The following is a 19,790-nucleotide window of genomic DNA, read 5'->3' as shown; positions in this document are numbered from 1 at the left end:
CATCCTGGAATTCAGAGTGCCTGAGAATGGGAGTCAACCCGCCAACTCCTGCCCCTGGGAATGGTCTGGAACCAAGTCAGTGGCCTGGAGTTGCTCTCTCTTAGCTTCTAAGGGGCTCGGACATCCTGCAGGTTTGGATCCGCATCCCTGTAACACCTAGCACCTTCACACGCCGAGGCTCTGGTGAGAAGATGTTACATCACAAAATGACAGCCCAGAAGGCAAGCCTAGACCCCGTGGTCTTCTGTATCTGTCCGTCTGCTTGCTGGACAGGGTTTCTGTCTTTGTTCTGAGCAAGGGAGGACAATAGACAGCAGGGATATGAGAGACAGACAATGAGGAGAGTCTCTGAGCACCCAAGCCAAAGGGCTTCATCACATCGGAGACATGGGCACACAGGAGGGGTCTGCACCCACCAACTGGACCCTGGAGTGGGCACTATCAGCATCTAGATCTTCAAGGAGCCATCCCTTGGTCACACCTTTACTCACTGTCCTGTGACAAGAGTGTGTCCCCCATCTCTAATCAGAGGCATTTGGAGAAGAGACAGATGAGGCCTTCTATAAGTCAAGCCAGGATTCCAGTGCTATAAATACCCAGCTGGAATTTCACCTCAAATATAAGTTGGGAGACAATAAGGTACAACTGACATAATGAGGGTGGGGTGGAAGGTGAAAGAGAACCCCTCAGATCTCTCTGCACCCTAGCGTGCAGCTCTGGGGAGCTTTGTAAATGTCACCGACCCAAGACCTGGTGCGAGATTCTAGACTCCACCATCCCCAATCCCACAGCCCCTAGTGTCCCGACACTTCTGCCTCTTGCAGTGTGGCACAAAGACTACAGGTCCCAGAATGCACTGTGCTAGGATCAAGCGAGCCTGAGGGCCCTAAACTGCTGTTGAGACAGACATACACACAAGCCTCCTCTCTTATCTCTCTTCCCCTCCCACTCCAACTCTTCCTCTCTCACTGTTTCACACTCTTCCCACCCCTCACAACTTCCCACACTTCCTCTCTCACACACACTCTTTCGCTCCTCACCCTTCTCTATCTCTCACTCTCCCTCATTCAAGCCAGAAGCTAGCAGCTCTGTATGGAAATATGTTTCATAGGTAAAGATTTATTTAAACACAACACAAACTGGTGCAAGGCTTTAAAAAGGCAAGATCTGAACTTAGGCAGAATGTTTTCGCTGAGGAAGCAAAATGTCAAGCAGATGGGAAGGTTTGTAACCTAAAGAACAAACACATAAAACAAGAATTAATAACTTTATCAAGAATATTGCAGTTAATCCAACAGCTTTAATCCCAGTCCCAGCCTCTCCCAGCAGAAGGCACTGTAGGGAATAGTGCAGGAGCACTGGGTATAGAAGGGGGGTCAGGGAGGGCACAGCTCTTGCAATCCCAACCTCTCCCAGCAGCAGGCGCTGTGGGGAATGGTTTATCTAACCCCAGGTAGTAGTGGATACTTACTGGGCCAGTACTGAGGGTCTCAAGCTTGCCCAGTGCCTGGGGCCTCAAATTTCTTTTTCCTGCCCTCCATACCACTCAGGGCATCAACGTTTTTCCTCCAGTCTCCCACCTCACGAATATCCTGGGTAAAAGAGAGAAAGTAAGATGGAGCAGGCCACACATTCCCTTTCCTTGCTTCTCAGACTATGTGACACTGAGCAATCCCAGTGACAAATACAGATGTATTCAATTTAGGGTTACCATAAGGCTCCATTAAAAGGAGGACGTATTGAGCCCATCCCAGGTTACTTCCATTGCTTTCAATGGAAGTAAAACCCGGATGTCTCAATCTGTCCTCATTTTTCTGGTGCCATATGGTAACCCAAATTCAATTTGATATACCGCAAACTTACAATGCAATCTAAGCAGTTTACAATTTTAAATAAAATCATATAGAAACATTATGGCAGATAAAGGCCAAATGGCCCATCCAGTCTGCCCATCCGCAGTAACCATTATCTCTTTCTCTCTGAGAGATCCCACTTGTCTATCCCAAGCTTTCTTGAATTCAGACACAGTCTCTGTCTCCACCACCTCTTCCAGGAGACTGTTCCACGCATCTACCACCCTTTCTGTAAAAAAGTATTTCCTTAGATTACTCCTGAGCCTTTCACCTCTTAACTTCATCCTATGCCCTCGCATTGCATAGCCTACATAGGAAAGTCTAATCTAATCTAATGCTTAGTTTTGCATACCGAGACTTCAATCCAGAAAAGCTCGACTCGGTTTACGATTAAGTTAGGCTAGTAAAGGCATATAGAAAGTTATCAGAAAGATTAGTTTCCAAATTGTTTAGTAAACAAAATAGTTTTCAAAAGCTTACGGAAAAAAGAAAGAGAGCCAGAACTTCTTAAATGAAGTGGAAGGTCGTTCCAGAGTTGGGTAAAATTAAAAGACAGAGATTGGCTAAGAGTCTTGATTCTTTTAATACCTTTACTAGATGGACAGGACAGCTTGAATTGTTGGTCACCCCTTGCAAAAGAGAATCTATAGGAGTTCCAGGATAAAAGGACTAGGGGAGTCCCCACCAACAGCCCATCCAAATACACAAAAATCCAAATAACCAATTCCATCGGTGAACCTGGAAAGGCCTGCAGAAATACAGGAGGGAAGAGGGGGGACTAGTACATGAAGGAGGCAGTGAGAAACAGGGAGAGAGAGATAAAGAGAAGCGAGAGTGAGAATAGACAGAGTGAGGGACATTGCAGAGCAGACGGTTCACTCTCTCAACCCACTTCCCTCTCTTACCTTTTCCCCGTCCTCTTTTTTCACCACTTTGACTTGTTTGAGGTTGGCTTTCAGATCCGTGGACACTTTGTGCTTGGTGCCAAGCAAGGCCCGCATCATGGCGTCGGCGGACAGCCGGACACGCCGCAGTTGGGGGCGCTTGAATTTGCCCCGTAGGTCAAAAATTTTCTGCTTCAAGTCCTCAATCTGTAAAACAGATAGGGTAGAGAAGAGGCGAGAATTTTGCAAGAGGAAGGAATAACAAACAGGAGAAGGAAGAGGGGACACAAAGGTGGAGGAGAGCTGTAAGAAGGAAGGGGAGGGGAAGAGGGACCAGAGAAATGGAGGAGAGATGTAAGAAGGAAGAGGGACCTGAGGGATGGAGCAAGGATGGGAGGGAGGAAGAAGGACCAGAGAGATGGAGGAGAGATATAAGAAGGAAGGGGGGGGGAAGAGGGACCAGAGAGATGGAGCAAGGATGGGACAGATATAGGAGGGGAAAGATTAGAGGGATGAAGGAAGGAATGTGTTGCCAGAGGATGTTGTAAGAGCGGTTAATGTAGCTGACTTTAAAAAAGGTTTGGACAAGTTCTTGGAGGAAAAGTCTATAGTCTGCTATTGAGAAAGACATGGGGGAAGCCTCTGCTTGCCCTGGAGTGGTAGCATGGAATGTTGCTACTATTTGGGGTTCTGCCAGATACATTCCAAAGTCTTTGTGAGTTTTTATGTAGCTTGTTAAAACCCTTTTATGCTTTGTACATCGCTTAGAAATTGGATAGGCGATTTATCAAATTTTAATAAAAACTTAAACTTGAAAACTTGATTGGCCCTCGTGAAGACGGCATACTGGGCTAGATGGACCACTGGTCTGACCCTATAAGGCTATTCTTAAGTTCTTATGATGGGAGAGAGAGGGAAAGCTATTTGTTTCTCTTTCCTAAGTACAGGCGATTACATCTGGATTTTTTTTCTGCATCCGTCTTTGCTGTATGTTGCTAACTGATCGCAATTCACACCCCTCATTCGTTTTCCCAGTTCTGATTACACGAGCCCCTCCTCCACAGATATCCTAAATTATTCTTTGAGATTCAGAAGAAAAATCATTTCATTAGATTAACAGATGACAGAATTTGGGTGATCTTCCCTGGTTCATGGGTCTCGTGTCTTCCAAACCTCATATATAACATTACTGCAGGAGAACTCAGGGAAAACAGGAAATCTGACTCCATGACTCCGCTTAGTTACCTCTCCTACTGGGGGGAGGTCACCACCAACTCATCTCCACTGCCACCTTGTGCTGCGGTGCTTTCAGTCCGCACTCTGGCTCACAGATCTAATTCAGTAGACGTGGAAGTAGGAAGTATAGCTCCCATCAGTGGAATAGTAAGGGGGAGGGGGATGGTCCGCCCCAGGCACCCATCCTCCTCTCAGCCCCCCCACTCCTTCCCTGCTCCCCCTAATAGTTTTCAAATTTTAAGTTTCAAGGTTTCTTCAGAATTTGATTAAATCGCAATATCGAATTTCAAAGCGATGTACAATTTAGATAAAAATCAGGGGAGCAAAAAACACTTAAAGACGAATACAGAGACTAATATATGCAAAGGGTAAGTGAGGAGAACTACAATAAATTAAAGAAATGAAGAACAAAGAAAGGAAAAAAACATAAGGTGGGGAGTTTTTTAAAAATTCTTCCTAGTAAAAGAGGCCTCGTATAAGTTTAAAAATCAAATGCATCTGCATACAAAAAACATTTTAGCATTTCTTTAAATTCATTAAGGGTTTTTTCTTCCCTATGCTGTGCCAGCAGCGAGTTCCAGATCTGGGGAGCCGTGACCATAAAGATTGTGTCTCATCGTGCGTTAATAACTCTTAAGGATAGAACAGAAAATAGGTTTTTATTATCTGATCTTAAGGATGTTAATAGAGTGTGTGGAATAACCTATCTTTCTAAGAATAGTTGAGCTCTGTTAGAATTCTGAAGGTTATTAAGGCTATTTTGTAAGTAATTCTGTATGTTATGGGCAGCCAATCAGCTTTTTGAAGGAGTTACATGATCAAATTTTTTAGTTTTAGTGATGATTTTTATCACTTTGTTCTGAATTATGTGCAGTCGCCTTAGTTCTTTTAATGTAATTCCCTTGTATAATGAATTGCAGTAGTCCAAATTTTGATATTACCAGTGAGTGAATTAGAATATTTAAGGATGACATATCAAGAAAGGTAGCTAATACCGTATGCCCCTTCCCTCCCCCCTGTATCTTTTTTACATTCCAGGTGCGAGCAGCAACCCCAACCTGCTGCTCACACCAGGGTCAGCTCTTCCTCTGACGTCACTTCCTGGACCCGAACCTAGGAAGTGATGTCAGAGGGAGAGCCAAAATAGGCAGCAAGTTGGTGATGTTCCTGGCGTGAGCAGCATTAAAGAGGTACGGGGGAAGGGGTGCATACGGCAGGAGCAGGTGGGGGTGGGGGGGCCACCGCCTCGGATGCCTCTCACCTATGTTCCAATCCCTTGGCACATAGCAGACGAACGTACCTCAATGATACTTTTGTTTACTTTCGTCTCCATGTCATATCGTGCCTCATCCACGATGTCTATTTGGGAATGCAGCTGCCTGCAGAGTTCCTAGAAGAGGATGAGGAGGAGAAGCTCGGTACAAGCAGATACCAGGAGACGCAACTGCATGCTTTCACTTTTACTCCATCATTCCCTAATTTTAATTTCTGTTCTTTTAGGCTTCCACAGCTGGCCTCACAATTGATGCTGCAACTAAGTAAGTGCAATCAACGTTTCGGCCATCATGCTGTGGCTTTCTTCAGGGTAAGCTGTGAGGTCTGCAGTCTGTCTTTGTTAGGGTTATCATATTTTAGTCCTGTAAAATCCAGACATGTGCCCCCACCCCCAGGCCTACCCTGTTCTGCCCGACTCATGCCCCAATCTGATCCAGCCCCATCCCCCTCCGAATCTCTTCTCGAGCTCGGAGCCACATTTGGAGGGCCTCCGAGCATGCGCAGGTGTGATGCGATGATGTCACCCACATGCGTGCAGATGCCCTCCCGATGCAGCTTCGAGCTCTAAGCTTTTCCTAACCCAAAGTGCTGGGTTTTGAAAAGCTGTTCAGACAGGCCTTTAAAAAGAGGAGATGTCTGGGTAAATCTGGATGTTTGATAACCTTAGTCTTTATATATAGTGGGCTCTCAAAACTGATTGGCTGGGCTTGTGACCACTACCTCAGATTCAGAAACCTTTTAAAAGCATTTCTGTACCAAGATAGGGAGCCAACCTGGAAACAACTGAAATGGTAGTTGAAAAAGCCCATTTTTAAACTGTCAAATGCAATTCCTGGGACAAAATGATGAGCCAAAGATGACCTACTTAAACTTGTAACCACATATTTATACCTGTGACCTAACTGTACTGATCTACCTGTACTAGCAACTCTATAGAATGTCTGCATCAATCTGTCCATTGTAACTTCTTGGGTAACCTCTTGTGAGGTAATCCAACCTTGAACTGAATGGGTAAAGGCGGAATAGAAAACCTGATCAACAGAACAGAACATCATATCCCCGGATCAGGGCATTTCCCGCCAGTTCCTACCTGCAGCTCGGAGAGAGACACTCCGGACATCTTCAGTCTTTCGCAGTTCTCTGCCAGGAAGCGCTCCTTCTCCTGGGCTCTCTCTTCCTCCTCTCTGTCCAGCTCGCTCTTTGCAATCTGCAGCATCAGTGTCTGGCGTGACATGGGAATGTTTATAGTTAAAAGGGACATACGTAAATACCTATAACAGGCCGTGTGCGCGCACCTTACGCTCCCTCCCGCCCCGGGCTGCGCATGCTTTCTAGTCTGGGGAGGACGGGATATAAATCAAATTAAATAAATAAATGTAGGGACATCACTTTATTCAAGACCCCTGTTGATGGCTCTGGCCTTCTGCCCTATGCATAATTTTTGGGCGTATTACACAAGCACCCGTGCACTGTGTAATCAGGACAGGCACCAGGAATGTGTTTGTCCGAAGCTCAACAGATGAAGACCTCACTATTTTGGGTTCAATCACAGGATGGCTAAAGCCTTCAATGTCATACGTGGATATCCACCACTGGCTCTCTTCATAGCCTCCTGATATTGTATTGTATATTTAATTACTGTTGCTTAACTTTCTATCATACTTTTGAAAATAAATAAAGACTACACAACAGTCTACTGTGCTTGATGGACCATTGGTTTGACCCAGTAAAGCTATTCTTGTGTTCTTGTGCTGTATTAATATAATTCACAGAGAACTGAACATCTCTTATCGAAAGCCTCGGACAGCATTGCCCCAAGGTCTTCCTCCACAATTGTGCACATCAGCTTTTCTCCCTCTTCCCCATCCCCATATCATGTAACGCTATCTTGGCTTTCTTTACTCCCAAATGCAGGGCTCTGTGCTATTTTCCCAAATTCCAGAGCACCCCTCCAGCTTTTTTTCCCATTCCTCGGGTGTGGAGACCTGGCCTTACCTTCAGTTGGAGTTTCCTGGAGGCAGAAATCTTGGGTTTCCTCTGCACATAGAAACATCACAACATTATTTCACAGTCTCATATGTAAATACAGACACATGCACACAGCCTCTCCTTAGACCAAGTCTCAGTGCTGTCCTTAGCACTAGGCAAACAAAATTTCTGACCAGGGCAGCAGAATGGTGGAATCTATAACACAACTCCCATTCTAGACATGGCAGGGCCTTGGTGCAGACATGCACGTGCTCTGTTCCTACTGTGTTCTGCCCCTTCTAACACAAGAATTTTGCATCAGAGGAGGGCATGATGCACAAGCCTTGAGTGTGCCTACATGCTCCAAAGTCCAGCGTCTCTCTTATTTTTGTCATGACAGCCCAGGCAGATTTATTAGCAGTTCTGGTGGCAATGGGGGGGGGGGGGAGTAGGGGGATGGAAGAATGGCAGGAATGGCTTGAGAAGGATGGAAAGGGATGTGGGCCTTAGTAGGGGCTGAAATGTAGAGCTGAAAAGCAGAATCGTGTGTGAAAAATGTAGCTGCTCAATTGGCAGGGCTGGCCTTGGATGCTGATTACAGAGAGATAAGATAAGGGAATTGGCTAGTTACAGGAAGGGAGAAGGACACCTTGGAGTAGGGAAGGGAAGATGCTAGACATATAAGACAAAGGAGGCTGCTGGACACAGAAGGGGAGATGCTGGATACCTTGTGAGTACAAAAGGGGAGATAATAGATCCAGAGAAGACAGAAAAGGGGAGATGCTTGACACATAAGGGAAAGAAGGGGGGAGATGCTGGACACAGACATATAAGACAAAGAAGGCTGCAGGACACAAAAGGGGAGATGCTGAATACCTTGTGAGTAGAAAAGGGGAGATGCTAGACCCTGAGAAGACAGACAAAGGAAGCTTCTGGACACAAAAGGGGGAGATGCTGGATACAGACATATAAGACAAAGGAGGCAGGGAAAGCAGCTATTTACAATGTCCAATGTGACACAGACAAGAGGACTCAGACTGAAGCTGAGTGGGGACAGGTCCAGGATGAATATCAGGAAAGTTCTGTTTCACACAGCGAGTGGTGGACACCTGGAATGCTCTCCCAGAGGAAGTAATTGCAGAATCCACCGTTCTAGGGTTTAAGGGTAAACTAGATGCCCATCTCCTTAAGAGTGGCATAGAGTGATATGGGTAAGGGTATATTAGATGCACATCTCCCTTGAGAAGCATAAAGTGATATGGAGACTTAATAATGCCAGGGCCTCCGCGTGTGCGGATCACCGGACTTGATGGACTCAGGGTCTGATCCGGAGATGGCAATTTTATGTTCTTATGAGGCTGCTGGAAACAAAAGAGGAGATGCCGTATTCCTTGTGAGTAGGGAAGGGGAGATGCTAGATACAGAGAAGACAGACAAGGAAACCTGCTGGACTATGGGACTGAGGGGCAGGGAAGGTATCTGGTCAGTGCCACGTTCTGTTTCTCCTCACCTTCACTGTGGGTTCTGTGGCATAGGAGCGGTAGTTGGCAGATGAACGCCTGCGAATAGGGGGCGGTGGTGGAGGGGGAGCTGGCTTAGGTGGCTCTGGTTCTTCCACAATCTCTTCCTCTTCCTCCTCCACATATTCTTCCTCCTCTTCCTCATACTGCAAAGGAAGTCACCACCATGACATTATCCCCTTCAACCCACAGCCACAACACCTTCCCCAAGTCCCAATCTGGATTCTAAGAACCAGATTCAAGTTTCATGCAAAATGAATTCTCACATGCTGATGTTAAGGATCTGGATAAAAAGACCTCAGTCCCCCTCAAATGTGAGGGATATTAAACCCAGAAGCTCTTTGTGAACTGCCGCTGGAGGCTCACTCTCTCGGCTTCTTTTTATTGTGAAGTTTAGGGGGTCTTAGGGGTTTATCTGGTCTCTGATATTGCTAGACTCTTTATCAGGAACTGTGTCGGGACTCAGACACTGTAGTCACTAAAAGAAGGCAAAATGGGTGGGATGGGGCCTTGCTGCGCCATATGCTTGGAACAAGCTGCCAGAATCCCTACGACGGGCTCCATCTCTGGCAGTGTTCAAGGCCCAGTTAAAAGCCCACCTCTGTGAGAGTGCTTTTGACTCCTAACTCCTCTCACCTTGGGTTCTGCATCCCCAACCCTATATCTCACGTCTATCTGTCCAAGTTAGATTGTAAGCTCTTCTGAGCAGAGACCGTCTATTAATGTCAAAATGTACAGTGCTGTGTACATTAAGTAGCAGTAGTAGTGGTGGGGTGGGGAGGGAGAATACAGTGTAATACTTACAGTCACTTCTTCCCTGTAAGAAGAAGAAGAAACAAGTTTCAGAGTCACTGCATGGAGGAAGGAGATATCTGCCTTGGCCCTTGAATTCTCCCCTTCCCACCCTACATGACTGAGCATATCTGAGGTGAGGCTGGACAGGACCTGCCAGTAGCAGTCACCTAATCCTATCCATCTTCCTGGAAAGAACATCTGAGATCAGAAGGTGGAAAAAGGACAGTGAAGGTGTGTGTGTGTGGGGGGGGGGGGGGGGGGGGGAGAGATAGAGGGATGTGTAAGGTGCTTTGGCAGGAGAACCAGGGAATCTCACACTGGCCTGATGGATAAAAATGTACCAGGAGCACAGTCCTATAGGGGAGGCAGTGATAGGCTGTCAGTTGGGCCAAAGTCTTTCAATGCTAAGTCAGAATAGACCTATTCCTTGCTAAGGAATAAGCAAATAAGATCATTGCCTCACCTGGATCATAGGGAGAAGCTGACCCAATCCTGGTTTTTGCCCATGTTGCATGCAGGGAAATATAGTAATTTCTCCCATCCACACATTTAGTGGAAAGCAATCTCAGGTCTTGCTGTGATGGAAATCTTATAGGATAGCACAGGGGTGGGTAACCAGTCTTCAAGGGCCACAACCCACTTAGGTTTTCAACCCACTATGAATATGTATGAGATCTATTTGCATACACTGAAAGCAATACATGCAAATCAAACTCTTCACCAGCCTGTTGCTCTCTCCGGCATGGGCATTCCCTCTGATGTCACTTCCTAGCCCCAACACCAGGAAGTGATTCTAAAGAGGAGCCAGGTCGGCACGAGCTGCAGGCTGGAGAAGTTGCTCACACTGGCAAAGATTTTATGAGGGGGGGAAGGGAGGGCACAAATTTGGCATGGGGGGCAGAGAGGTGCTGGTGCCCCCACCAAGATGGCAACTGGGGAAGTTCGCTCCCCCTCCCCACTACACCACTGGGTTATGGCCCTCGAGGACCATGGTTGTTTACCCCTGGGCTAAGCCTTTGTTGCCAGAGGCCCCCTCCTATCCACTTCACACACACACACAAAATTTAGCTTTAATTACACAAGACATTCTGATTGGGTAGGGCATAGAAGTGGGCCAGTCATGATAAGTTGATGTCTTCAGGCCTAAAGAACTCTGTTATCGCAGGTGGGCGGGTACTTACTCGTCAGCCATGGCTGGGAGATGTCAATGTTTGGAAGAGCTGGAGTGGAAAAATTAATAGAGAGACAGTGATTACATCTCCTTGACATCAGCAGAGAGTAGCAAACAGGCATAAGACTGCTCTACAAAGCAGAGCACTACGCAGTTCTGTGGAAGCTCTGTAAAACTGGGTCGGTCCAGTCCTGGCTTTACTTACTCCCACTGAATGCAGATACTTGTAGTCCTGCTTAGAGGATAGGATACAGAAATCAGAACTACAAGTCCCTGCATACGAGGTAAACTCAGGGTTGGCAACCCATAGCTCTGGGGACTGGAGCTTCTATTCCATTAACCCAGGGCTACTTATACATGTTCTGGGGACTCCCGCAGCTAATCTGGTTTTCAGGATATGCATGAGAAAAATCAGCATATGTTGGAGATCTGGAATATGTAAATGTATTTCATGTATATTCTTTATGGATCCCCTGAAAATAAGACACAAACTGCGACATCACCAAGTCATGCTTTGAAAACCCTGAATTAGCACTGCCATCAGAAAGAGAGCAAACTGGATGGAGAAAGAAGGGGGAAGGGAAGGAGACGCAGGCAGCTCTCTCAGAAAAGATTTTGGGGACATGAAGGCCAATTCAGTTCTGTGCTTCCTTTACAGGCAGGGAGTTATACTTTTGACGGTCTTGTTGAATTTTTTCCGATAAAAATCCAACTGAGAAATCCATACTGGCGTGAAAGTAAAGCCAGAAGAGGGAGGGCTCTTTGAGCGGACCCAGTGGCTGTCCTAACACCTGCTATGGACAATTAATATTATTTTGCCTGCAGTAGACAGTCAGCTTGTGATGTTTACTGGGCCTTTACAAAGCATTTCACAGTGCACATCTCCTAGAGTTTAAAATGCACTTAAACATCAACTAGTTGTAGTTTAACATCCCCTGCATCTCTTTTGCAATGTCCAAGGGGGGAACCATGATAGATTCTTGACCTTGGCCGGAAAGGAAGGGGTGGGGGGCAGGTGCTCCATCTCTCCTCCTCTGCCCCATTCCTGGCATGTTGGGTATTGGAGCAAATAATGAGCCTGGTGAGGGCACTGAGATAAGGAACAACCGGCCTTGGAAGTGATTTACAGATGACTACTAAGAATAGAATCCCTTATCTCTGGCTGTACACAGAAGGCGCCATCATGACTCCAGCAAGGAGGCTCTTGCACCCGTTTCCAAGTCTTCCACCTCCAGCAGACTTGTCCAGCGCCTGTCCCAGCCTTTGTCCTTTCCAGCCCCCACCTGCTGCTCTTCCACCTCTCCAGCCTCCACTCGCTTCCAGACAGCATGACAAGTTTGCATTATTGCGATGTAAAGTGGAAAGAAATCATTTAAAAATTGTAGCAATGCAACTCTCATTCCCAACTTCTGCTCCCATTTCTTGGTTGCCTGCCCTCCAGTCTTCCACTTCTGCTTGCTCTCTAATTTCCCTCCTCCACTGGGCCTTCCTGCCGCCAAATCTCCAACCTCATCTTCCAGTGTCTCTCCTTTTTTTTAAGGAGTTCCAGTTCATTTCAATTTTTCCGTAAATGTTTAAAAACTACTCTATTTGCCAAACATTTTTAAAATTAATTCTTTTGAAATTTTGCTATTATCTTCTAGTTATCATTTGTAAATCATTCCCTGTTTATTTAATTGCTGTAAACCGAGTCAAGCTTTCTCAGAATGATGACTCGGTATACAAAGTTAAGCTTTAGTTTAATTTAGTCTCTCTCTTTGCCTCCTCTCTCCGCTAAGTCTCTCAAACCCCTAGCTGTCATCCTGTGGAGACTGGTACCCGAAGCTTTGGATGCAGAAGACCTGCTGACTGATGTCAAGATAGATCCCCACTGATAAAATTCAGGAGAGATGGAAGTTGCAACCTCTAATGCAGTGTCTCTCAAATATTTCTAGCTTCAGCACATTGTAATTGAAATTATAAAATTGCAAAACCAACAAAAAATTAAATTTGAGATATTTATTTAAAGTTCTTTAAGTTATTTTTGGATAATTGTAACAACAGTGAAACTAAAGTAGATAGAATTGCTAATCAATGCAATGGATGTGCTTGTTTTTGAGTGCAAATTAACTCAAAATGCAGCTCAATAGTCAACAAGCAAACACACATTTCATCATCCACTATCTGCAGTCGTTCACTTTTTTTTAAATTTAATTTTGTCAGAGCTGCATAAAAAATAAAATTACTTGCTGTTAGTTATCAAGGACCAATCACGTCAAAGAATGATGCTTGTCTGGGTGGTTGTATCCTTACACACGCAGACACTCATAACATTGACAGACTCTTGCGCACGTGATGTACATGTCATCTATTCTAGTGTATACTTATGAATGGAATTTTTAAAATAAAGTAAAATTCTGGAATCTCTTGTGGCACACCTACAATCTCTTCAGGGCAGAGCACTGTGACATAGCATATAGTTTGAGACACTGCTTTACTGCATTCAGGGACCATTCCAGAGTTGGCTCAGGGAACCAGAGCCAGTGATGCAATTCAGAAAATAGGGAAGACACCAGGGCACATTGGCAGCACATACTGGAGATTAACACCAGAGAGAGATACTCCCACAGTGCATAGAATGGAGGGGCTGAAGATGCTAGGAGAGGCTTCAGCAAAATTCAGACCTCAGGGGCTGAAAATACCAAAGATTTGCAGTGCATGTGGGGGTGGTTTTGCCCTTCCTTCAGCATGCCTGCAGCCTTTCAGCACCTCCTGTAACATAACTCAGATAAGCAATGCTAGAGATAAGAAAACTTTCCAAAAATGGGCAGTTGAGCTCCGATAGCCCAACTCAGATCCTGACAAGCAAAAATGCCCCAGGCTCCTATCTCGAGTGGGTCTCGGAGCCCTGAGCTTACTACAGAACAAAAAGGGACTACCCAAGGAAAAAAACAGGACTTTCTTTGTTCCTTCAATCCCATTTTCATGTGATCTTTACTGAGAGCCGAGCTATCAGGGTCAGAGGGACAGAGAGGTACAACGCAGACAGATATTCAAAGTGCTCAGATTTCAACCCACTTTTCTAAGGCCAATCATCCCAAGCTTGCCTCAATGAGGCTTTTGAGTCTGGAGCAGAAACTGCCTATGAAACCCAGGGCAGATCCTCAACATCATCACCTCCGAGGAAGAGAAACCCAGCTTACGGTTCCAGGGTCCGATCCCTAGTGACACTGCATCCCAGGGAAGAGATTGAGGGAAACCCAGCTTACAGTACCAGGGTCCGATCCCTAATGACACCGCATCCCAAGGAAGAGAGTGAGAGAACGAGGGAAACAGTTTACAGTACCAAGGTCCAATCCCTAGTGACCACATCCTAGAGAAGTGAGGGATACCCAGCTTACAGTACCAGTGTCTGGTCCCTAGTGACACCACATCCTAGGGAAATGAGGGGAATCTCAGCTTACAGTACCAGGGTCCAGTCCCTAGTGACATGTCCCAGGAAAGAGTCAGGGAAACCCAGCTCACACAGCTCCAGTGACACTATGTCCAGGAGAGGAGGTAGGATGGGAGATGAAGATGCCCAGCTTACAGTACTTTGGTCTAGTCATACAATGACCTGGGGATGGAAGAAGAGGATGTCTAACTTATATGGCCCAGATCATATTCCCAGTGACACCATACACCGGAGGTGGGAGGAAAGGTGAAGACACCCTCTGCATCCTAGGGGGAAGGGACAGGAGGTAAGGATGCCCAACATATACAGTACCTGTTTCTGGTGCGCTGGTAGAGAGGCTGGAGAATGTCCCAACTGAACTGCAGATGTAAAGAGCGTGCAAGGGCAGCACTCAGGGACTTAAAAGGACCAGCCTGACAGAGCCCCTGTCCTTATAAGGAGGAAGGAGATAGCGCCGACCTCCTTGGTGCTATTCGCTGTTATCTCACACACCACTGCACTTACTGTCTTTTTAGAGTAATATACCACACACACACACAACCTAATCTATCATTCCCACTGCCCCCATGCTGAAGGCCACTGGAACCAGAAATTTTAGGATAAACAAACTGTATTATACGAATATCACTGTAACCCGTATTGTCTTCAAGTATTTTGTAACTTGTGTTTTGTCTAATTATTATGTATGTATCCTATTCTGAGCTCTCTGGGGAAGATGAGATATAAAGCAAAATAAATAAATAATACTGATGCAGCCCAGATGCGGCCGACACCTTGTCTGGTCAATCTTTTAGGCCCAGCTCTCTGGTACCAGGCCTTCCTCCTCAACTCCCCTATGTTTTCTGCTTCATTCTTTTCACTCTTCCTCTCTCCTTCTGTCTCTTTCCATTGCCGTGGCTTTTTTTTAAAATTAGATTTCCATCTCCCTGTATTTCAGTTCCTTCCCTTCACCCAAAAAACATCATCTCCTAAACATAAACACAAGAGAACCGTTTCAAAATATATAATAATTTTATTTTATCTCTGACCATACACCTCTCAGTGCCATGTGGTGAGCCTGCGCAAGGTATGGTGAGGTGGTGAACTGCGAGTGTTTGGGCTGACCTAATCACAGCAGACATGTTTATGATTTCTGGAAACTTCCTTCCAGCCACTTTCTGGGATTGTTTTTTCAGATCTACCAAGGCCCAGGGAAAGAGTGATGGAGCCTCGTTTCAATAAAGGCTGATAGGTTGAATGAGGTTCTTGGAAGTGGCAAATGCTATAGTATTGGAGTGGAAATCGCATTGAAAAGTGTGAGTTTAATCCAAAAATAACATATGACAGGCTCAGGAACAAAACAACGAGAAGTAAGCCTTGTGTGGAAATCTGTTAACCAGTTTTCATGAACTGGAATTAAAATAAAGCCCTATTGCTGGAAAATTGATAAGAGAGAGTCAAAGAGGGGAGGACAAGCAAATGGGCAGAGAATGACACATCAGGTTTCATAATCCAAAAGAACCACGTTGGTTAAAGTGAAACTTCAGTGAGCACGAGGAGGCCAAGCAACTTTCAAACTTTTCTAGCTGCGTGGATTCTTAAAAAATGCGGTGCGGGGGGGGCGTGGCTTGGACACGCAAGCAAATGGTCGGGTGATAGACGGGCTCCGTGTCAAACAAGCTCTTATTTCAAAATAAAAAGCTCCAATACTAATATTTTGCTGAAAAAAGCTGTGGATCGTAAGAAAATGGCATCGGGTAAACAAAATAAAAACGATGCAGGAGCCGGAGGATCGGGTACAAGCAGTAATAAATGATCAAAGCCGGAACCAGGGACACCTTCAAAAGTACCGTTGCCTTCGGAAGGAGATCAAGATATGATGGCAGAAATAAAACAAATCAAAAATATCGTACTGGAAATCAAAAAACAACTTCAAAAGGCAATTGATGATGTAGCCACGCTTACAAAAAGAGTTGATCTAATTGATAACAAAATAACTCACTTAGAAGAAAAATCGGAAGAGGTACATGCTGAAGTTATGCAAAATAAAAAAGCCTGGAAAGAGATGGAAATAATGAAGAGAGATCTGGAAGACTGTTTGAATAGAGAAAAAATAAATAATTTAAGGATCATTGGGATGCCAGAAGGAGTGGAAAAAAATGATCCCATTACTTTCTTAGAACAATTCCTTCCAAAAATACTGCCTTTGAAATCCAAAGTGCCTCTTGAAATCGAAAGAGCGCACAGAATACCGGGACAAAAAACAACCACACAAAAAGGTCAAAGAACTTTAATATTTAAACTATTACGATATCAACATGTTGTTGAAATATGTCAGCTGGCTAAAGAAAATAAAAATCTAAGATGTCAGGATGCACGTATACATATCGTATCAGACTTCGCCAGAGAAACTGCCCTCAAAAGAAAACAACTACTTGATTTAAGACCTCAATTACGAGCACTAGGGGCTAGATATGGACTTCTCTACCCGGCAGTTATGAAAGTAACTTTGGGAAATAAAACACAGAACTTTACCGATTATAAAAAATTAGCAGAATATATTGAACAATATGAACAACCAATGACTTCTTAAATGAAAAAAAAAAAAATTGGGAATATTTCAACATTTCAACAAGATTGTTCTAATATCAAATGCTTTCACTTTGATTCTAGTTTTATTTATTTTATCTTATTCTAAGTTAATTTTTACTGCAAAAGAATTCTGAAAATATATAAAGTGAATTCGCCGTTTCGAATGCTGGAATTTTCAATTTACTTTAAATAATAACGATGATTATTTTCGCGAGCATGGAACTGGCTCGGCGTGCCAGTGAAGACGTCAATGGCTGAGTGACGTGGAGGAAAGATGGAGCGTTGACTTACCTCGGAGATTCTGCATGTATGGGGGATTGGAAGTTGGACTGCGACAGCCTTTTGGAAGATTTTCCCTCAGCGCCATTGCTTCTCTGCTCTCAAGGGGAAATGACAGTATGCTAGGAGTGCTGTAGTCGATGAGTCAACGCTGAAAGACTGCGCGAAGACAGGAAGTCTTATCTTTTTAGCAAATGATCGCACCGGAAGTGAAGAGGATTGATTACTTTCACGTCACGTCAAGTCACGTCTACGGAGAGAGAGAAGGGAACTCGAAAAGGAAGTTATAAAGAAGGCGTTTATATTACTGGAAGAAACGGATGAAAAGACTCTTTATATATGAAAATATATAGAATAAAATAAACTGTTTAAAGGGGAAAATAATATTATATTTTTAAAGAAATATAATAGTTGCATGATTTAGGAAGTATATTTTAACCCATTTTCTTACAGATATAGTTTTTAATAAGATAAAAGGGAAAGGTCAATTGATATATCTCTCTATGGTTTTGTATGACTGATTTGGAAATACAAGTAAGTATAATAATGGGAATGGGTTATGAAAATTTTTATTTAAGTTCTATTTTTAAACATTTTCTTAATTTCTAATTTTAGAATTTTTGGAGAAATGGTTTTTATGAATGGAATTGAAAATGCATGTGATGACTGATTTAAGTTAATTAAAAGATTCTTATATCTATAAAATATATATAGAGTGACTGATTTAAGAATATGAGTAAATATGATTGTAAGAATGGATGGAAAAGAAAGCAAAGATATAGAAATATTAAATTCTATTGACACTATGTTATGTTATAAATATGGAGTAATAGATAAAAAATTATAATTTTTTAGCTTGTGATGGAGTGATGTCATACCTGATCTAATTTGCGTTTCCAAGTGTTCGTAGATGTATGGGGAGGGGAGGGAGGGAATGGATGGGTTTGGGTGAAGTAAGCAATTTTTTGATTTATATTATATATGGGAAAATAGAGTTTATAAAGAATATTGAAGATTGGATTGATACATTACAAATTATATTAGTGCATAATGGGTCTTAAGATAATATCTTTAAACGTTAATGGTCTCAATCACCCGATTAAAAGAAAAAAGGCATTATTATTTTTTAAAAGACAGAACGCTGATATATGCTGCATACAAGAGACCCATCTGTCAAATAATGAATCTATAAAGCTAAAAGGTGATTGGGTCAAACAATATATAGAAACATAGAAACATAGAAATAGACGGCAGATAAGGGCCCACGGCCCATCTAGTCTGCCCACCTTAATGTCCCTCCCCTACCTTTGCCCTGTGAATAGATCCCATGTGCCGATCCCATTTGGCCTTAAAATCAGGCACGCTGCTGGCCTCAATCACCTGTAGTGGAAGACTATTCCAGCGATCAACCACTCTTTCAGTGAAAAAGAATTTCCTGGTGTCACCTCGTAGTTTCCCGCCCCTGATTTTCAACGGATGCCCTCTTGTTGTCGTGGGACCCTTGAAAAAGAAGATATCTTCCTCCGCCTCGATGCGGCCCGTAAGATACTTGAACATCTCGATCATGTCCCCCCTCTCTCTGCGCTCCTCGAGCGAGTATAGCTGTAATTTGTCAAGCCGTTTTTCGTATGGTAGATCCTTGAGTCCCGAGACCATCCGGGTGGCCATTCTTTGCACCGACTCCAGTCTCAGCACATCCTTGCGATAATGCGGCCTCCAGAATTGCACACAGTATTCCAGGTGGGGCCTCACCAGGAATACTGTGTGCAATTCTGGAGGCCGCATTATCGCAAGGATGTGCTGAGACTGGAGTCGGTGCAAAGAATGGCCACCCGGATGGTCTCAATGTTATTTTTCTTTGGCAATAGGGAAAAAAGCTGGTGTTGCTATATTAATAAATAAAAAATGTTCTGCTTCATTTAAATTTAAGGCAGCTGATCCTCTTGGAAGATGGGTATATGTGGAAATAGACATGGGAAATACCACCATGACGCTCTTTAATATATATGCCTCTAATTCGAATCAGAATGAATTTTTTAAAACTCTGCAACAATTGATTCTTCCACTAGCTACTTCAAATCTAGTAGTAGCAGGGGATTTCAATGCTGTTATGGATCCATTGATGGATAAAAGTCCGAGAAGATTTATAAAATCGTTAGGCCTTGATAATTTGGTACAATCTTGTGATTTAAAAGATATTTGGCGTATACTTCATTTTGATGGTCGGGAATTTTCGTTTTGCTCCCAGGTTCATAATTCTTTTTCTAGAATAGATTACATTTTTGTTTCTAATCAACTAGTACATCAAGTCACACAGGCTGTCATTGATCCAATTATACTATCTGATCATGGTGGAGTGTGGATTGAAATAAAAATAATAGATCAGAAGGGAAATAGACCTATATGGAGATTAAATAATACATTGCTTGCAGATAATGACTTTTGTGAAAATCTTCTGGAAAAAATGAAAGATTATTTTCAAATTAATGATACAGAAAGAATTTCAGTAGAGGCTTTGTGGGATGCTTTTAAAGCATACATTAGAGGACAAATTATTTCTTATTCAGCTTTGCAAATAAAAAAGGAAAAAAAGCAATTTACAGATTTGGAAAAGTGGTTAAGTCTCTAGAATCAAAATTAATTGAAAAATGGGATTATTTGACACAACAAGAACTTTTAAAAGCTAAAGGTAAATATAATGAAATTTCTTCAAAAATAATTAGAAAAGATTTATTTGTAAAGCAAGCTTTGTATTATGGAAATTCAAATAAGGCGGGAAGAATGCTGGCAAATTATCTTAAAGCA

The 19,790-nt window shown here is 43.6% G+C and overlaps 1 protein-coding gene across 1 annotated transcript; it reads right to left on the bottom strand.

Annotated features, from left to right (window-relative positions):
* Positions 1-1,099: 1,099 nt before the first annotated feature.
* On the bottom strand, positions 1,100-14,548 carry TNNI3 (troponin I3, cardiac type). Its single transcript, XM_033961850.1, has 10 exons — positions 14,448-14,548; positions 10,713-10,751; positions 9,541-9,553; positions 8,727-8,882; positions 7,244-7,285; positions 6,339-6,470; positions 5,274-5,363; positions 2,759-2,944; positions 1,472-1,592; positions 1,100-1,232 (listed from the first exon to the last, which is right to left on the bottom strand). The coding sequence occupies exons 2-9, from the start codon at positions 10,721-10,723 to the stop codon at positions 1,491-1,493; spliced, it is 732 nt and encodes a 243-aa protein (XP_033817741.1). The 5' UTR covers positions 10,724-10,751; positions 14,448-14,548; the 3' UTR covers positions 1,100-1,232; positions 1,472-1,490.
* Between the last annotated feature and the right edge of the window lie 5,242 nt (positions 14,549-19,790).

The sequence above is a fragment of the Geotrypetes seraphini genome, chromosome 10, assembly GCF_902459505.1.
Source record: "Geotrypetes seraphini chromosome 10, aGeoSer1.1, whole genome shotgun sequence".
NCBI lineage: Eukaryota > Metazoa > Chordata > Amphibia > Gymnophiona > Dermophiidae > Geotrypetes > Geotrypetes seraphini.
Note: the sequence above shows the minus strand (reverse complement) of the source record. Positions and strands in the feature narration are given on the sequence as shown.

Excerpts from the sequence above, each read along its gene's own strand:
- TNNI3 (XM_033961850.1), bottom strand. Across the intron at positions 5,364-6,338 it reads TGTCTCTCTCCGAGCTGCAG|GAACTCTGCAGGCAGCTGCA; the intron begins GTAGGAACTGGC and ends ATCCTCTTCTAG. Across the intron at positions 2,945-5,273 it reads TAAACAAAAGTATCATTGAG|ATTGAGGACTTGAAGCAGAA; the intron begins GTACGTTCGTCT and ends TCTGTTTTACAG.